The sequence below is a fragment of the Eschrichtius robustus genome, chromosome 1, assembly GCF_028021215.1.
Source record: "Eschrichtius robustus isolate mEscRob2 chromosome 1, mEscRob2.pri, whole genome shotgun sequence".
Lineage (NCBI taxonomy): Eukaryota > Metazoa > Chordata > Mammalia > Artiodactyla > Eschrichtiidae > Eschrichtius > Eschrichtius robustus.
Window position 1 is genome coordinate 138,373,698 of NC_090824.1, and position 19,611 is coordinate 138,393,308.

Below are 19,611 nucleotides of genomic sequence, written 5' to 3' on the forward strand. Positions count from 1 at the left end.
GGAAGATGGCTCGGCTAACCAGTGTGCCACAGGGAAAGCGCTCAGTTGTAACTCACCTAACAAACACCCGACTTACTCTGGAATCTTGTTGGACATTGACGACCCCATCATCCCACTACCAGGCACTCCACCATACACGCACCCACTGACTTTGATGCGTAATAAAACTGCTGCTGCCTATTTGATTGTATTTAATGTGTAATTTGAAATTAAACTTTTTAACAGAACTGTCAACAAGTACCTGATTTTTTTGTCAATAGAGCAGTAGATCAGTCCAGAGTAGTGGTTATTTAACCCACAGGACACTGTGCAATAGGTATACCAATGACCTCTAGTGCCCTGGAATAAGCAAAGGTGTGGGAGGAGGTCAAGTGGAGCATTCTAGTGAAAGCAGTCAATTGGGTGCTAGTCTGTCACCACCATGCCACCCCGCCCACTCTGTTTTTTGTTTGTTTGTTTTGGCTGAGCCATACAGCTTGTGGAATCTTAGTTCCCCAACCAGAGATCGAACCCGTGTCCCCTCACCCTGCCCACTCTAAATACTTGAAGCAGCCATTCTTAGTGGCAAACTGAGCCAAAATGACCTAAGGCATCTAAATGGGAAATCGGCAGAGAAAGCATACACCTCAATTCATCTGGGAATTCTTTATTAGTGTAAAACCAAGGATCACTGATAATTAGCACAATTCAATAAAACAGAAGCAGCAGTTTAAGCAAAGTAAAATACATATAAGGTTGTAAGTCTGGTTACCAGCCTAAAAAAGGACCCAGACACGGGTATTTGTTGTTGTTAAGAAATCCCCTTGTGACCAGGGTACACAATGCAAAGCCACAGGTTTGCAATGTTACACAAGGGCCAAGAAGGACACGAGTTGCCTCTGGTGTGGGACCAAAGGGTTCATGAAAATAGTGACTTAGTGTCTGAAGATTAAAGAAAAATCATGCTAAGGATGGGGAATGGAGGAGGGATGGGGACGTGCCTGAAGGTCAAAAGCTAAGGCAAGCCCCAGGGTGGCACGATTTTGTGACTCATCTCAGGCTGAGTCTGCAACTCATCTTTTATTGGTGGTGCTGAGGCACAGGGAGGTAATTTGGTGTTTTGGGGACGGGGTAGCCACCGAAATATAAAGTTAATAGCCAGCACCCCAGGGTCCTCAACTGCAGTCAAATTTTATATGGTCAGGCCTTTTAGCAGCATCAGTGGGAGTGTGGTCCACTTCCAGACAGAGACAGACATGCTGGGGAAGAGTGATCGCACACAATGGTCGGCTCCCATGTCTGACTCGGGGTCTGCACAGGGGATCAAGGGCTGCGTTACACACGATGCTTGATGTATGTCCAATGAAAAGGAAGGACCACTCCTTCATTAAAAGCTCTCGCCAGGAATAGTCAATCATCTCAAGATAAAAATAATTGAACACACAATGCGTTTGTGTCTTTGTACCCGATATATTACCCATATCTTCTTAACAAAAACTACATCTCTCATTATATATTTCTCGGATCTGAAGTCTTTATTCATACTCAGTTAATTCATGTAAAGCACAAATCGGTCTTTACTTTCCATGTCACTAAGAAATATACCATATTCACTGCTTTTGATGTAAACTTTCCCAGGAAATTTCTCTTGTGCCCATTTAGTTTTATAAGAATATTATCTCGTGCTAATACATCAACATTCTATTTTATCTCCATTCTATTTTTCATAAACCTAGGAAATCATTGTTTTTCTTGAAAAAGTTGTATGTTTTCTCGTATTAATTCTGTATCGTGATATTTACAGTTAAAGAAAAACTGTTGTAACTGAAGCGTAAAATGGTTAACAATGGCAAATGATATGGTCTACTTACTTAGAGTTTTCAAAAAATGTGTACCAGATAGACATTTAATAAATAAAACAAGCACTTGAATAAAGTCCCTTGAAAGCAGGCCCAGGGACATCACCTGCATCCTCGGCACAGATTCTGTTAAGAAAAGGCCAGGTCTAAAAATGTACTCTGTCAAGAAACAAGCAACAAATGCATAAATGCATACATAATGGGAGGTATTCTAATACAGGCTGACATGGAGTCCGTTAGGAGTGACTGAGGCAAAACCATCTGTAGAAGCCTTAATCTAAATCTTTTACTCGGCGACAGATTTCTTCCGTGAAGTCTGAGCATTTTGCATTGCCTCCCAAATCTTTTGTTAAGCTCTGAGAAAAGGAAAAAGCAAAGATAAAAAACGTATCCACACATTAAACCAAAGCAAGGATGTTTTTATTTAAAGCTCTCGGCGAGATACCAGCTGAGTGAGTTACCTGGCTACTCCTCTTTCATTTAGTTCCTCATTTCAAAGTGAGACCCGCTCCACCACCATCCACCTACCCCAGGAGGACCTGGAAAAGCTAATTCGATAGTGTACACAGAAACGCTCTGGAAGAACAAGATGCTCTCACTACGAAGGGAAGCAGGGAGGCTTTCCAAAAATTTTCCCTTTGTCCATACAACAGACCCTAAGGAAGCATTTGATTACGGACACTTAAATGACAGCAAATCTAAACGAGAGGTTGCATAAATTCCTTGGGGATTTTTAAATTTCTTTTTTTTCTTTAAAGACACATTTTGACCTATTTTTTGGAGGCTAAGAAACAAATACTAAGGAAATGTTTAAATCACTTAACTCTTAAATTCCCTTCTTTAAGAAAGAAATCCTCCCATGTTCTCTGTTTTCTACCAGCTTATGCTCTCTTTACTCCCAAACGGAACTCAGTATATTTAAGTCTCTTGTCCCATCGCATCCTAAACAATTTAAAGGGCCTACTGTGTAATTTAGGCATCTCTCTGCTGGGCTCTATGAGTAGCTTCTCAAATACAGCGTCGGCATAAAAAATATATATAATCACATGCCCTTCAATATGACTGTATCAGTCATATTGGTAAAAACAAGCTTGGGTTTCTTATATTTTGGCCATAAGCATTTCAAATTATAGAATTTTTTAAAAAGAAGAAGCAAACCTTGAAGACATTATGCTAAGTGAAATAAGCCGGTCACAATGTTACGAATAGTATATGATTCCACTTACATGAGGCACCTAGAGCAGTCAAACTCATAGAGACAGAAAGTAGATGGTGGTTGCCAGGGGCTGGGGGAATGGCAGAAAACAGGTAAATTATTGTTTAACTGGGACGGTTTCAGTTTAGGAAAATGAAGTCTGGAGATGGATGGTGGTGAAGGTCGCACAACAATATGAAAAGTTTTAATATTTAATACCAGTAGACTGTGTGGCTCAAAAATTATTAAAATGGTCGATTTTATACTATGTATATTTTATCCTTTTTTAAAATGTTAGTGTTTTAAAAAAAAGGAAGAGACCTCAGACTAGGGATTAGTCTTTCAGGCCCAGCCTTGTAAAGCCATGACCTCCTCTGTTCTCCTCCCACTTTCAGAATAGTTGGTCACAACCCTCCTAGGAGTCACAACTGCTTGTGGGAACAGTGAAGCTTGTTGGGTAAGAGCCAGACTGGGTGTGAACCCCAACTTTGCCAGTTAGGAGCTGTGAGACCTTGGACAAACTTACTTAATCTCTCTGTGCCTCGGTTTCCTCATCTACAAAATGGGCTTAATTACAGTATCTATGTCACATAGGAGTAGAGGTTTGCTGAGATATATATAATGAATATAAAATCACGAAAGTTATTTTAATTAATATCAGCCATTATTACTTCTATAAAACCTCTACATTACTTTTCTATCACAGATGCACATAGTATAATATATAGCTCCACTGTATTATAGACACATCTGCATCTTTACTACTGCTAGATTCCAAGCTCCTTGAGGCCTGAGACCACACCTTATTCCTCATTTTACTATATTCTCCATACCTTATGATGTAGGCGATAGACGTTTGCTGGGAAGAGGAAAAAGCTGCCGAGAAAAAATTAGTGGACTTGGCCAAGATCCCACAGGTAACAACAGGGTAACTGGGCCTGCACTGCTCTGACGCCCACACCACTGCTCTTTCCATTAGCTCCCTGGAGCCCCTACCACAGTGCTTCTCGGCCCTTCCCTGAGGAAATACGTTGATCCTCTCTTCAGAAAATGCACACACGTGTGCAGACCCCCCGAGTTCACTCAGGGAGCCCACGTTAAGAATGCCTGCTCGACATCCAATCCTTTGGCCCTCTTGAGGAGAACCGTCATCGGTCCTCCACGCACGTAAAACCCAAGGAGGAAGTGCATTCTACCCAGCAGAAGTGTGGCAAGATTACCAATACCTTCCCATCCTTAATTGTAGCAAAGCATGCCGTCTCAATCTTTGCAGCGTGGTCGAGAAGCCCCATGTGGCGCAGCATCATCACGGCACTGAGCAGGAGGGCCGTGGGGTTGGCCATGTCCTTGCCCGCGATGTCCGGGGCGGTCCCGTGAACCTGCCCAGGTAGCGGGGGAAAGGGTGCAGTCAGGAGGGAGGCAGGAGCAAAACAGCCCTCTTCCAGGGAAGCTGGGCTCCTAATCAGCTTTGCTCACCGATGAAAAATAGCTACCAAACTAGCTAGCTGCTCAGACGCATGTCTTAGAGATAAAACCTCAGAAAAATAAAGAGCTAAAGTAATTCTGTTTTAAGTGCAAAAATGTGGACTAAAACAATCTTACCCAGTCCAACGTTCAGTAAAATATTTTAACTGAGGAAGGATACATAATAAACAACGAGGATAAAGAAGAAATAAGAGGGAAACAAATGAATAAACTAAGCTTCATTTTCTTCTGACAACTGGAAAAACTCAAGAGTTAAAAATATATTTATGCAGAGAAGCCCTCCTGGGTTCTCATGTCATTCTGACTTGAATTCTGCTTCAGGTGTCACCAGGGGTCCTTACCGACTCGAAGATTGCAACTCCATTGGCCCCAATGTTGCCACTTGGTGTCACACCAAGACCTCCAATCAGTCCTGCACACAGGTCACTGGGGGCAGAAAAGCATTTCACAGGATATTTTGAAAAATAAAACGTCTCACCTAGCACCCAGACTTTCATCTTTAAATACCATTCTCCGCCAAAAGGAACCTGGGCTCCTTAGAGAAATGGCTGATTCCAGGGCTACAGTTAGGAAAATATAGGATGAGCCTGAAGCACCTTATTGTGCCAGAAAGCAAATGATGGGCTGTGTCAAAAGGACACAGAGACAGTTCGAAGGGACTCCCACTGGCCAAGTCTGCACCACATATGCATCAATATAAAAGATGATAGTGATGGATATAACCACTAAATAAAATAGAAACCAGGAGTCCAAATTGATATAGGTAAATAAGTAAACGAATAAATAAAAGAGAAGGAAAAGCTTATCCTTACAGTAGAATGCCAACTAATACATGTAGAAGGAATGATGGACTTACAAAAGCACCATTTAACCACCATCATGTGTACGTGTGTAGAGACAAAGAGAGAAAAAAGAAGAAGGAGGAGGAGGATGAAGGGAGGGAAAAGGAGAGAAGAGAGAGAGAGAGAGAGAGAGAGAGAGAGAGAGAGAGGGAGTAATAAAGTAAGTCTGGTAAAATGTTAACATTTGGTGAATGTGGGTGCTGAGTACACAGGAACTCTTTGTACCATTCTTGCAACTTTTCTGTAAGTCTGAAATTATGCCAAAATTTACAAAAAATTTATAAAAATGAACACGCACCTACCTAGCTACACATGATAAAACACTGAAATCAATCAATCAACCAGCCAATAAGATATCTGTAAAATGGGAAGAGGGAACTAATGGTCAGGGAGCAAGAGCCCAGAGCTGATTTGGCAAATGAATGAATAACCCATCCAGCATATCACCATTGATATCACCACCTGAAGTGTCAGAATTCAACTCGTGGCTTGTAACAAATGCTGTATTTTATAGTATTTGATTAAAATTTGTAAGCCACAATTTATTTTATGACATTTATAAATAAACCGTAGGCTAAAAGGTATAGCCAGACTCACCTAAGGATGTCTCCATACAAATTTGGCATAACAAGGACATCAAACTGGGACGGATCCTGGACCATCTACAAAAAATGCATTTGTGCGTTCAGCAATCAAAAACTGCGCACCACACGGACACACTATATACCACAAAAAGTAGCAGGTAAGTGTGAATATATACTTACGTTCAAACATACTGTGTCAAGGTACATCTCATTAAATTTAATATCTTTATAGTTTTCTGCAACTTCCCTGCATTTTTGCAGAAAAAGCCCATCTGACATTCGCCTGTATTTAATCAAATAAAAATTGCTGAAAGCAAAGACTTGCAGAGAGAAAAAGATCAAATCAGAGAAGTAAGGTAAGTTCAAGAAATTTAAGTTCCAGATATCTGATTTCAATTACAGTAAAATTATTTTTTTTGGCAATCAGTAAAATACAAATTTAAATGTTTTAGGATACTTCTGGAAGCACAAAAGGGTAAAAAATGTAATATAGTTTGATCATAAGAGACTATATTTTTACAGTGTTATCCAGCAAGAATTATGAAATATCTATTAATAAGAAAACATCAAAATTGCCTTAAAAGGTTAACTTATTCAATTATTTAAATGGTTTTACTATTTTACATGCTCAGCACTTTTCTTAGATTAGGAAACCTGCTTCCTAATACACTGAATTAGCCTTTCATACACTAGGGCTGAGAAGAATTCAAACTGCTAGAATAATACATCAGATAGTACTAGCACTATGAGCAATATTTTAAGCCCCTGAGAAGGTGGCCATCTCAGAAACATTCCTGCTCTTCCCTCCGAACGCAGAAACGGCTGCCCTTTTACAGACGTGGCCTTAGCTAACTGCCCACCGCACCTGGGGATCCAGACTCTCCAGCTTCCTTCCCCGATGGTTCTCAGGCCCTCCTTAAACTTCCGGGACCTGGATTCTTGCTCCCTCCAAACCTGCTCCGGTCGTCCACTCAGTGAGGCACATTAAATAGGCTATTCTGACACAAGAGAAATGCCTGACCCTCTGACTGGCTACAAGGCCGTTTTCCAGAGATATCAGGAGTCAGTGAGCAAGCTGGAGAGAGGAAAGGAAAGCCCTGTCACTGCTCCTCGCCCACAAAGCCGGAGGGAGCGCCGCCCACCGGGACTCACATGATGTTGGCTTTGTGCACGGCGGTGACGTTGCTCCGGAGATTGTTCCGCGCATACTCGAAGGCAAACTCCGCGATGCGCTTGCTCGCCCCCTCAGTAATGAGCTTGATACTCTGCACAACTCCATCCACAATCTGAAACAGAGGAAGTCCTGCCTCGCTGAAAGGGTATGGCAACAACCCGGTCCTGGACTGCCAGCAGTGTGCAGACAACACCATCCGTGGCAGGCTTGCACTGGCACCAGCTGCCAAGGCAAGCATCATGCCATCATGCATACGGTATGTCAGCGAGGTTAATCACGTTCACTCCGGTCCTAGGAGCCAGGCATTATAAGCCTCACCGCACAGATGAGGAAAACCAAGGTGCAGAGATGGTTACGTATGAAGTTGAGGATTCAAAATTCACACAGAGGACAAGTTCCCAAGGCCACACCCTGAAGCACCACACCCCCTCGCCCAGGCATCCACTTGAGTACTGTCAGCCAGAGACCCAGGACAAGACAAACACCCACAACCCCCCACAGCGTGCAAGAGAACTGTCCTTGGGAAATATTTTCAACTGGGAATTTGAACAAAGGTCCCAAGTGCACAGAAAGCAACCCAACTAGGAATGAAAAAGTATCCAAATGAACATACCACATGCTCAATTCCACTGTATTCTCCTTCCGTGTTCTCTCGAATGGTGACGATATTTACATCACTGTAAGGGGTTTTATAGCCTTCGATTGAGACACATGGTCGGACATTTGCATAAAGGTCAAATGTTTTACGCAGCAATAAATTCATGGATGGGTGACCCGCGGCTATTGGGGTTTTTAAAGGGCCTGTAATAAAGAAGAATACCCAGATGACAAGAGGATACAGTCTGCTCTTTTCTTTTCCTTTATAAACACAAGTACATAGTGTTGACACTTGTCCCTCAGCATGGGGGTTTCGGGGGAGGGATTGATCCAGGACCCAGCAGATACCAAAATCCATGGATGTTCAAGCCCCTTATTATAAAATGACATAGTATTTGCATATAGCCTACACACATCCTCCTGTAAACTAAATAATCTCTAGACTACTTATGATACCTAATATAATGTAAACACTATGTAAATAGTTGCCGGTGAAAAAATTCAAGTTTTGCTTTTTGGAACTTTGTGGATTTTTTTTTTCTTTTTTTTTCTGGTAACACCACTTTTGTTCGTTGGGGTGGCAACCATAGCCTGGCTGGGGGCAGGGCCAGCCCTCACAGGTTGTTGAGCTCCAGCAGGCTCTGGTCGAGGGTCTGGTGCATCTCCACGTTCTCCTCCTTGGCGCTGGCCAAGGTCTCTTCCAGGTCGTCAATGGTTTTCTCCAACTTTGCCACCGACCTTTTGGCAGACTCTGCTCGGGTCTCAGCCTCCTTTAGCTTCTCCTCCAGCAGTTTGATCTCCTCTTCATATCTATCGTCTTTGGTGGAATACTCCTCCTCTGAGGCCATCAGGGACTTGAGGGCCTGGTCCGTGGTTCGAAGATCCTCCTCCCGGCTCTCAGCCACCTCAGCTGTCTCTTCTGAGGGCTCCAGCTCTCCTTCCAGGATCACTAGCTTCCTGGCCACCTCCTCATACTTGCGGTCTGAATCCTCAGCGATGTGCTTGGCCTCCTTCAGCTGCATCTCCATCTTTTCCTCATCCTTCATAGCTCGGTTTTCCATGACCTTCATCCCTCTCTCACTCTCATCAGCTGCCTTGTCAGCCTCCTCCAGCTTTTGCAGGGCTGTAGCCAGGCGCTCCTGCACCTGGTCCACCTCCTCCTCTACCAGCTGAGTGCAGCGGTTCAGGGAGGCCACATCTGCCCTGGCATCGGTGGCTCTCTTAGCCTGCTCCAGTTTCTCCTGGGCATCCTTCACTGATTGAGAATACTCTTCCACCTCGCCCTCCGTCCCTTTCAGCTTCTTCTGGAGGGCCTGCCGCTCCTCCTCCAGCCGCCTGCTGCGGTCCTCAGCTTGCTTCTTGTCGGCCTCGGCCTGCTCAGCGCAGTCAACGGCATTCTCCTTGTCCAGCTTTAGCATCTGCAACTTCTTGATGGCATCCATGGTTGCGGTGGGAGACCAGCTGGCCGGGGGGCAGTGCAGACTGGGCTAACCGGGCTGGCTGCGCAGACGGGTCGCACCGGTGGCGGGCGAGAGGACCAGCGGGGACTGGGACGTCCCAGCCCAGAATTTTTTTTTTTAATCTTTTCCATACATGATTGTGAATCCACGGATGCACATGTGGATATGGAGAGCCAACTGTATTTGAAATACCAATTTTTATTTTTTCCAGTATTCCATCAGAGATGTATTTAGGATCCTTTCTTTGGACATGAAGTAGCTTTGTGACACATCTAACATGCACGCTTCATGAATCAAGGGACACTTTTACAACAGAGCAAGCGCCATTTAAAAGGGCAGAGAGGTGCTCTGTTTCTGAGTCTGATGTTCTCTTCATCGTAAATGAGTCCATCCATGGCTGGTCACTCTCAGGCAACATTCAGCGCCTACTCCCTGTGTCACCTACAGACCCACCTGGGCTACCTTGTAAAATACGTTCTGCCTCTAACTTTACCCTCTCCCTCAGATTCAGATGAAGGAAGAAATTTCCTCAATGAAGCTTTCTGGAATATCAACTGCATTGAGCGTCTACTGACTGAGGACCAAGCACGGTACCAGGTCCTTGACATTAGCTAATCCTATGACACCACCTCCCTATGAGGTATCAACTCTATTGTTGTCATTTTTTTTTTTTTTTTTTTTTTTTTTGGCTGCACTGTGCCGGTCTTCGGGATCTTAGTTCCCTGATCAGGGATCGAGTCCGGGCCCTAGGCAGTGAAAGCACTGAGTCCTAACCACCGGACTGCCAGGGAATTCCCTATTGCTGTCATTTAAAGGTAAAGGGGAAAAAAAAGAGTAAGAAATTTGCCCAAGCCTCCCAGCCAGTAAGCAGCAGGGATGACATTCATAGTGGATCTGTCTGGATTTAAAGCCTATGCTGAATTCCAATCTGTCACATGCTAATATTTTGAATCATGACCTTAAGCATGTATGAATTAAAATAAAAATGTAAAAATTATACAAAAGATAAATCTAGGTAAAGATAAATGTAACACCTGTAGCAGAAATCAATAATAAGCATCATATTCACTTCAGTGCTACCTTTCAAGCCCATCTTGTTCTTATCCATGGACTCTTTGGCTTCTGGAGGGATCATCCACTTTCCTCCCGGTCCTTGAATGGCGGTGACATTCCGCTCCTCCCACTGAATAGGTGCCTAGATGCCACACCACAGAGCACAATGAACTGGAAAGACCTACATGTGACTGACATTCACACTACAGTTATAAACAAACTTCCTCACTTTGGATGCAACTGGTGAAAACACATACAATAAAGGCCCGGAAAGTTCCTGGCATGCAAGAAGAGATGTCATTCTCTAGCATGTCCAGATGGATTCTCCACATTACCCTTGTCCAGTCATCACTCCTAGCTGCCACCTGCCTACTTCTTTTTTTCACAATCACTGTTAATGTGGCTATAATTATAATATCATAAGGAGCAGAGAAATATGATTCACAGAAATATCACATAGTACTGATACATGGATGAATCCTGAAAATATTATGCTAAGAAAAGAGCCAATCACAAAAACCATGTAATTTTTTTTTTTAAGTTTTGAATTTTATTTTATTTATTTTTTTATACAGCAGGTTCTTATTAGTTATCTATTTTATACATATTAGTATATATATGTCAATCCCAATCTCCCAATTCATCACACAAAAACCATGTAATTTTAAGACTCTTTTTATATGAAATGTCCAGAACAGGCAAATCTACAGAGAGGGAAAGTAGATTAGTGGTCACCTAGGGCTGGTGATGGGAGGGTAGGGTGGGAGAGAGAAGGGTGATGGGGAGTGACTGCTGATGAGTATGGGGTTTCTTTCTGGGTGATGAAAATGTTCTAAGATTAGACTATGGTGATGGTTGCACAACTCCATGAATGAACTGTACACTTTACATGATGAATTGAACAATATATGAATTAAATCTCAATAAAGCTGTTAAGAAAAAAAAAGACATATTATATAACCTATGAAAGAAGTTTTAAGGAATAAACCAGCGTTATCCTTTCTTTTCACCCACACCCTTCAATGTGTACACACACATCTGACAGCCAACTGGGCACGCACTAGGAATAGGAACACAGAGCAAGACTTGTGCTCCTTGTTCACAAGGAGCTTACAGCTGAGAGCAATCATATTTCAGTTCCCTTGGGGAATGCTATTGTATAAGCATCATTTCCTCTGTAGGAGTTTTAATTAAAAACTCATATAGAAAAACAATGAATGTTTAGTATAGATAGATTGAATTCCTTGACTTATAGCTGTTGGTATCATAACAACCCTGATTTAATCTTACACATTATTTCACCTAGCAGCTATAAATAGCAAGAATAAAGCATCAGGTCAAACAAAGTCCAAGTTTCCTAAATTCTGTAGATTTTTAAGTATCTACCTGCATTGAAGGCTAGGCTGTTGGATAATAATACCTCATACTTGATACTTCCACACCAGGAAAAAAAAAAAAAAAAAGAATCTTTCAAAATGCCCTATATAGTTTTTTGAAATATCAATTCTATTCTCTTTTTTTGGCAGGAAGGAAAAATGAGATAGACAGGTGACTTGGCGGGGCTTAAAGACTTTAAACCCAGGCAGTGTTCAAAAGTCCACAAAAATGACAGTACTACTTGGATTACTTTATATATAACTGATGCCAATACAGTAGCTTAAACTATTGACAATGACGGCAGCAAACAACACTCTTTCACTCAGAATCTGTGAAATTTAACAGACCTCACCAACTTCATACAAACGTGAACAATTCATCCTAAGAGTTCACGGTCTCCAACTGGCTAAGAAAACTTTTCTACAAATTATTATCAAAAGTATTTTTTAAGCTCACTTACTTTGGCAGCATCAAAAATCTTCATAACTGTGGCTGAGATTTCTGGGCCGATTCCATCTCCTGGAATTAAAGTTACCGTCTTAACCTGAATATAAGAAATCATCAAAGAAGACAGTCAGAATTGATTTTTGAAGGTTTAAAAAGGAACATCATTGACAAAGAAATCCAGTTTATGGGTTTTCTTAACTCATAAGAAATGCCTTTAAGAAAACAAACCTACCTTCCAACGGCTTATCAAAGTGGAGCCAAGAATCAAGAGACTCCACAACTCTACTCCCTAGCTGAGCCCAGAGGTTTTAAAAAGAACTTAAGTGATGCTCTCCAGATAAAACAAAAATAAACTACCAGGTAAACTTCCCAATTGCCGTTTCGTTTCAGACAAACTACAAAGAGACCAATTAATTCAAGTCTGTAAAACCAAGGAGAGCAAAACATTTCAACAATGTTCTCTCACTAAAATTTAGAGGGTTTCCCAGGAAGGCAAGCACTTTCCTCTCCACCAGGAGCCTAGAAAGTTCGGTTTCTCATGCAACTTGTTCAGTCTTACAAAACACTCTCAGACACTTCCAGAGTACCGCTGAGGTCTGTTTTGGCACCCAGAAAATCAGACTTCACATCAAGACAGGGTCTCCATTTTCCTGATTTCCTTTATAAAATTGGCTCCTAATGACAAAAGTAATCCAAATAAGCTCAGCAGAGTTTATTTGGAACCAACAAGAATCGGGTATGTGATCATACCTGCAGTGTCTGAATTACACTTAGGATGACAAGTGTATTTATAATGTAACATCAACGATTTAGTTCAAAGGCTTCAAACAAAATACAGCCAGCATTTCAAACACAGAAAAAAATGTGTAAAGGGAAATGATGAGAGGATTTAAATGAGGATTACCATTTGGAAACTATATATGTCATTATTTGGGTATTTCCCCTACCTAGAAGTTTGGTTCAGACAACGGTCCCTGGCCTTTTTCAGTGCCAGTTGCCTGTGCTCCTTTTTTAAAAAATCACTGATTTACATTTCCCTGGTCTTCTACCTTCCAGTGATGCTCCCAGAGCAGGTGGACTAATTATTTCTGAATTTTTCTGTACAATTGAAGAAATCTTTTTTAAAAATTAGTTTCTCTTATTTCTTTCAAATATAACCCCCTCCCCACCAGGTCAATATATATTTTTTAATGGACAGCCTGAAAATTAAATAATAGCAGAGAGCAACGATCATCTCATTAGCTTTCAGAATGCGTTTGAAATGCTAGCTTAACTATCCTTAAAGCGCAAGCCTCATCCTGCATCTTTTGCAGCAAAAGCAGAGCCAAAAGAACCCCTTTGGTTTCTTCTTCCTGTTCTCCCAACATGTAATAACAAACGTCATCAGGCCACCAGAAAAAACTACTTTACTTCCACAGTTCAGAAAGTAAATGAAAAAAGATATACTATGGTCTTATAAATCCCTCACAGGGTAAGATGTTATACGGGAGTATAGGAATTATGAAATCCAAATCAGATTCTGTAAGAAGGAGGTAAAATAAAAACATACAGGAAGTCACTGACCCACAGTCTTAGAATGCTCTAAAAATGTGGTATCAGCTTTTAAAGCACAGAACTCTAACGCTGGGAATTCTAAAAGCAGCAGATTTAATGAGAAATAGATGATCCGCTAACACAAGAGTCTATGAAGACTACGTAAGCAACGTATTGATACATATAAGCCTACAGGGCTTATAGATGTTTGAGGCATTCCTAATTGGCGATCAATCTACTGTTTTCAGGGAAGCTCACAAAATAAAAATGCAAGGCAGGTTTTGAAGCTTCTCAACAATTTTGTCTCAACTTGTACTACTTTGGAAAAAAACTGTCTTATCCAAATGAGATTGTGAAATAAAGTAACAGGCTCAAGGGTAGTAGCCATCTTTAGATAGTATCTGTTTTTTTATATTCTATTTTATAACTATTTTTAACAAGCCTCCTTCAAGATATTAATGTGATAGGCTTACAGCACCAGCTATAATACAATTTTTTTTTTAATGTGCAAGTGACCTAATAGATGTACGCATGTTCACCAATTATTTAAATGTACAGTATAAGTATGGCCAATTTTCCTAATTTTAAATAAGTGAAGATTAAATGCTATATAATGTGTCTAAGCATCTTTCTTGAGAAACTTCTAAAAGGAAAAAATTAAAGACGTAATTATACTCACACCACCAGCAAAACCTCTGGTCACCTGTTTTTGGTTGTGGAATGCCCCCAGCAGCCGAGAGACCTACATTTAATATCAACAAAGAAATGTTACATACAGAATTAAACCACATATAGTTAAAAGGTAGAGATGGAACCATCTCTGACAGCTGATAATGCTGCAACTTTGCAGATATATTCAGGAATTTCCGAGGATTATTTTTCTCACTTATTAGCTCAATGTAGCAAGCTTTTTCGGATTTGAAAACTGAAATATTCAGTTTACCTTTGCTTTGAGAATGTAAGTACGATTTATGTACTTTTAAAGTCAATTTTATGAAAAGTTGTCAAAAGATGTTGAAGCTAGGATGAAACTCTACTTTTTCAGCTCAAACACTGGATTTTTCTCAGATGATCTGGATGGTTTAATGTCAACATTCTTGACCACTGGGTCAGTTTGGGGGTAACACACACTCTAAGAAAACTATCACTAATTTTAAGAGCCAGCAGGGTCCTTATTAATCCCAGAGCCCAACTCACTCATTATACAGTGGAGACAGTGGGTCCAAAGAGTAGGGATTTGCCTAAGGTCACAGAGTGACCACAAAGAGACCACAATCTGGGTCTCCCGACTCTTAGTTCAGGGCTTCTCCAATTATACATTATGCCTATTCTTCTCCCATGAATATTAAGAAATTACACTTTATAATAAAAATCTAACGAAGTTTATTTAATGCTATTTTGACACCTGTGTCATACAGAATGAAGATTTTAAATAAATTATCTACTTCTTCTGATAATATAAGTGACATGGTCATTATTGTTAATCGCTGGGACAGGGGAAAGATACAAAAAAAGAAAAGAAATGTGACCTACTAATCCCACTACCCCAAGATGTTACCACCGGTACATTTTTTTTCCACTTAACACTATGACACACCAGAAATATAAATTTTGAAAGGTTATTTTGAACTTTAATAATTCAGTCCTTGAAAACTGGTACAAAGTCATATTACATTATAATAAACAATATAATCAAAGAAATTGGGCACATAAACCAAAGGTATTAAAATTCATTAAAAGTTTTAGTGACTTCCCTGGTGGTGCAGTGGATAAGAATCCACCTGCCAATGCAGGGGACACCGGTTCGATACCTGGTCCGGAAAGATCCCACATGCTGCGGAGCTACTAAGCCCATGCACCACAACTACTGAGCCTGCGCTCTAGAGCCTGCGTGCCACAACTACTGAAGCCCGCACGCCTAGAGCCCGTGCTCCGCAACAAGAGAAGCCCACCGTAATGAGAAGCCCGCGCACCGCCTAAGAGTAGCCCCCGCTCACCGCAACTAGAGAAAGCCCGCACGCAGCAATGAAGACCCAACACCACCGAAAATAAATAAAATTATTTAATAAATAAATAATAATTCATTAAAAGTTTTAAATGTTAACTTTTTATCATGCTAGATACATGAGCAAAGATACATTTGCTATACCCTTAGTCTTCATTTTGGGGGACAGTTCTTGTAAGTCCTGAACCTTCACTGTAATGTCAGCATCCACTAAAGAGACACCAACCAACAGCCAAGGAGCTGTGAACGAATTGTATCCTCTAACCTGGCATCTACAGTCATCTCTCTGGACCGACAATAAAAGACACGGTGAGACCCAAAAGAATATGCTATGCCAAAACCACTGGCCAAAAACTTAATCCTAGGACATGATTCATCCACCAGCAAATGGGCTATTGGAAGGGAGACCATTTAAAGGCTACGTTATAAAATTTGCATGAGTCCTTCTCCCCACACCCCAGAAAGAGAGAAAAAACATTCACTCAAAACAGGCCCATGTCAGGACTTCCCTGGTGGTCCAGTGAGTAAGACTCCACGCTCCCAATGCAGGGGGCCTGGGTTCGATCCCTGGTCAGGAACTAGATCCCGCATGCTGCAACTAAGAGTCTGCATGCCACAACTAAGAAGTCCGCGTGCCCCAACGAAGATCCCGCATGCTGCAATTAAGACCTGGTGCAGCCAAAATAAATTAATTAATTAAAAAAACCAAACAGGCCCATGTCGAGATTGGGACTGACATATATACACTACTATATATAAAATAGATAACTAATAAGAACCTGCTGTATAGCACAGGGAACCCTACTCAATACTCTGTAATGGCCTACATGGGAAAAGAATCTAAAAAAAAAAGGGGGGGGGGCTATATGTATATGTATAACTGATTCACTTTGCTGTACACCTGAAACTAACACAACACTGTAAATCAACTACATTCCAATAAAAATTAAAAAAAAAAAAAAAACAGCCCATGTCTTTGTGATAAAAGACCCAACCAAAATAACTGATTTAAAATGTAAATCCATGAGGCAAAGATTTTCATGTTTTGTTCACTGTTCTATCTCCAGTACCGAGAACAGTGCCTAGCTCACAGTAGGTGCTCAGAATACTTTTGGAAAAACTGAGGCCAGCCTCAAGCATCTCTCTATCTGATGAGTTCCCACTCCAGCAAATAGCTTTAATACTTGCAATGATTTTCTCTAACAACCAGTCTTCTTCATCTTTGTCATCTCTTCTTCGTGATCTTAGAATAAGGTAGTATTGCATCTAAATCATTAGAATGACCCGGAACTTTTAAGACAAGATTTATTAAAGCACAGGCTGACTTCTACTTTATAGTATACTTGTACATATGTTACATCATTTTATTTTAATAAAACCTGGAGAGACTGTATTAGTAGCCCTTTTCAGATAAGGAGACTAAGGCCAGGCTCACAGAATATGGACTGAACTTCTGACTTCCTGGGCCATCTTCATCCATAGCACCTCATTTCCTTTTTTACCTTCATCCTCCAACTTAAAAACATATAAATACAGTGTAGAATGTATGGCAGGTACTCACTCAATAAAAGCTTCCTGATGGGGGAAGTGCCTCGTTATAATTATAGTATTTTAGAGCCAGAAAGGTCTTTAGAAACTCACTATTTTTTCTAAATAAAGCTTTTTTTAGAAAAAAATAAATTTAAGCTGCAGATCTCTTTTTTTGAAATAAAACCTTAAATGGAACGCTAATAGAGGACTTGTTCTGATTGAAACTCACATCCAGCTCAGCTGTCTCATAATTCTGGGACATCAGCTTCCGAGGCACTGTCTACCCCAGTCCCTAAAGGGAGAAACTGGTCCACAGAGGTCAAATGACTGCCAAAGGTCACACAGGGAGTCCATTCCATGTCAGAGGAGAACCTCATCTTCTGACGCTTTCTGAATTCCTACTATGTGGCTTTTTTCTTGTAGACCACGCTAAAGGCAAAACAAATTTACTAGCTGTTTTATTTAGTCCCTCATTCTGAAGCTTAATGTACCTACCAAAGATGATTGGATGTTAAGTGTAAGCTCAGTGATTAAAGGATTGACTTCTGTTTAGCCAATGACACAGAACTTGCTTTACCTTCAGGAGCCAATGTGAAATAAATTACCATTATACACAAATCCAGGTCTGAAGAGGGTAACAAAGCAGAACCCAGTTACTAAATAAAACCTAGCTACTGATGCCCAATTGTCTGCTTGAAGACTGTAAGATAAGTATATTGACAGCTAGGAAAGCATCAGGTTTTTGTGTTCCTTCTGCATGTATTAGGTGCTCTCACATTATTTTTTTCAATCCTCAAACAACTCTGTGAAGCAAGTATAGATATTTTACAGATGGCTTATCAAGGCTCAGAGATGTTACGTAATTTGCTCAGGGTCACGCAGCCAACCAATGGTACTGCCAATATTTAAACCTAAGACTCCTAAACTCCAGTGTAGACTGCTTTTCACTAAGTAACAGTGCATGTGGACCTCGCTTTAAACTTAAAACAAAGGAGAAATACAGTATCAAATTTTATAGAAAAAAATTAAATTGCTTATGGTAGGTTTCTAGGGGATCATTCTTGAAGAGCAACAGGAGAACTGAGGGCCCATTTTTCCCTCTGCCTATAATTCGTTGTGTGACCTTGGCCACAGAGTAGGCAGAATGGGACTTGGAACTGGGAATCCCGAGACATCTGGGTTCCTCTTCCAGTTCTGACACGGACTTTCTGTGTTATCTTGAGCAATTACGTTTTCAGGCACAGTTAGTTCCACTGAGGAACCAAAGAATTGCAGAAATGGTCAGAAACCCTATCCAGCTGCGGCAGGCATCCGAGCTGTCAAGGTGAGAACGCAGGATTCTCACCAATAAAAGGTGAAAGAAAGGCGATGCTGGTCTCCCTCTCCCAGTCTCCCAGTGTTCAGACAGCAATTCCAAGGTGCAAGGTACCCTGTGTCCTTTGAAGGGGAAATAGCTACACGATCAGATTGGGAAGAGCTCTAAGGGAGAAAAAGTCTGGCAGGAAAATGACTTCGGGATTCCCTCACCTGGGAGGTTACCCGGCCCGGGCCGGAGCAGACACCGGGGGGAGGCCTGGGCCGTGCTGGAGGGGACTCTCCGCGCGATCAGCAGGCTGCAGGGCCGCAGCCCCGGAAGCCGCCGGGATGGCGGAGCCGGGGCGGCGGCTCCGGTGACCTTCCCGGGCTCCGCGCGCGGCCTGGGCTCCGGCCGGCGCAGATGCCGGCGGTAGAACCGGGATGCTGCCCGGAGCAGGACCTGCGCCCCCCGCCTTGACCCTGATGCCGTCCCCGCCCCAGGCGCTACCTTCGGAGAGCGGGGCTGCCTACACACCGCACGCGGGCCACGGAGCGAGGCGCACAGGCGGCCAGGACAGGCTCCCTAACTGTCCCCAGCCGGCCGCGCGCCGCCGCCTCCCCGTCGGGGGCCGCGCGCCTGCCCCCGCCCAGCACGCGGCCCGCCCGCCAGTCACACGCCGGTCTGCCAGGCGCTCACCTTGGCTATCCACGCGGGCCCAGCCATCGCGTCCACTTCTCTCAACACAGCGACAGCGGCGGCAGTACTGCGCAGCCGCGCAGCCCGCGCCGGGAGCCCGCCCCTGGAAGCCCCGCCCCCTGGAAGCCCCGCCCCACGGACCCGCCTACTGGATTCTCCGAGCACGCTCTCGGTCCCAGTCCTGGACACCCCGGCTCCGCTGGCCAATCGCCGGGCTAGTCTCGCGGCGTCTTGCGGAGCAGCGACCCGGAAGCTGCAGTCCGGAATCTCCGGTAAGACTCCTTCCTCTCCTCATTCATTCATAGGTTCACTGTTCAGATGGGATGTTTGTCCCGCGCCTGCTAGATGCCAGTCACTCTTCTAGATTTGGGGGATTTAGCTTCTCTTAAGGAGTTTACAGCCTCAGGGAGGGAGATAGATCATTTACTCGTTCCACAAATATTTATTTTTATTTTTTAACAGCTTTATTGAGGTGTAATTTATATACCTTAAAATTCA

At 42.4% G+C, this 19,611-nt stretch overlaps 1 protein-coding gene and 1 pseudogene across 1 annotated transcript; both read right to left on the bottom strand.

Moving 5' to 3' along the window:
- Positions 1 to 630: 630 nt before the first annotated feature.
- IDH3A (isocitrate dehydrogenase (NAD(+)) 3 catalytic subunit alpha) lies at positions 631 to 19,204 on the bottom strand. Its single transcript, XM_068556463.1, has 11 exons — positions 19,114 to 19,204; positions 14,265 to 14,327; positions 12,066 to 12,149; positions 10,256 to 10,370; positions 7,732 to 7,919; positions 7,097 to 7,230; positions 6,125 to 6,227; positions 5,958 to 6,022; positions 4,860 to 4,944; positions 4,260 to 4,412; positions 631 to 2,194 (listed from the first exon to the last, which is right to left on the bottom strand). The coding sequence occupies exons 1-11, from the start codon at positions 19,138 to 19,140 to the stop codon at positions 2,111 to 2,113; spliced, it is 1,101 nt and encodes a 366-aa protein (XP_068412564.1). The 5' UTR covers positions 19,141 to 19,204; the 3' UTR covers positions 631 to 2,110.
- LOC137760247 (tropomyosin beta chain pseudogene) lies at positions 8,298 to 9,244 on the bottom strand (annotated as a pseudogene).
- Positions 19,205 to 19,611: the final 407 nt, after the last annotated feature.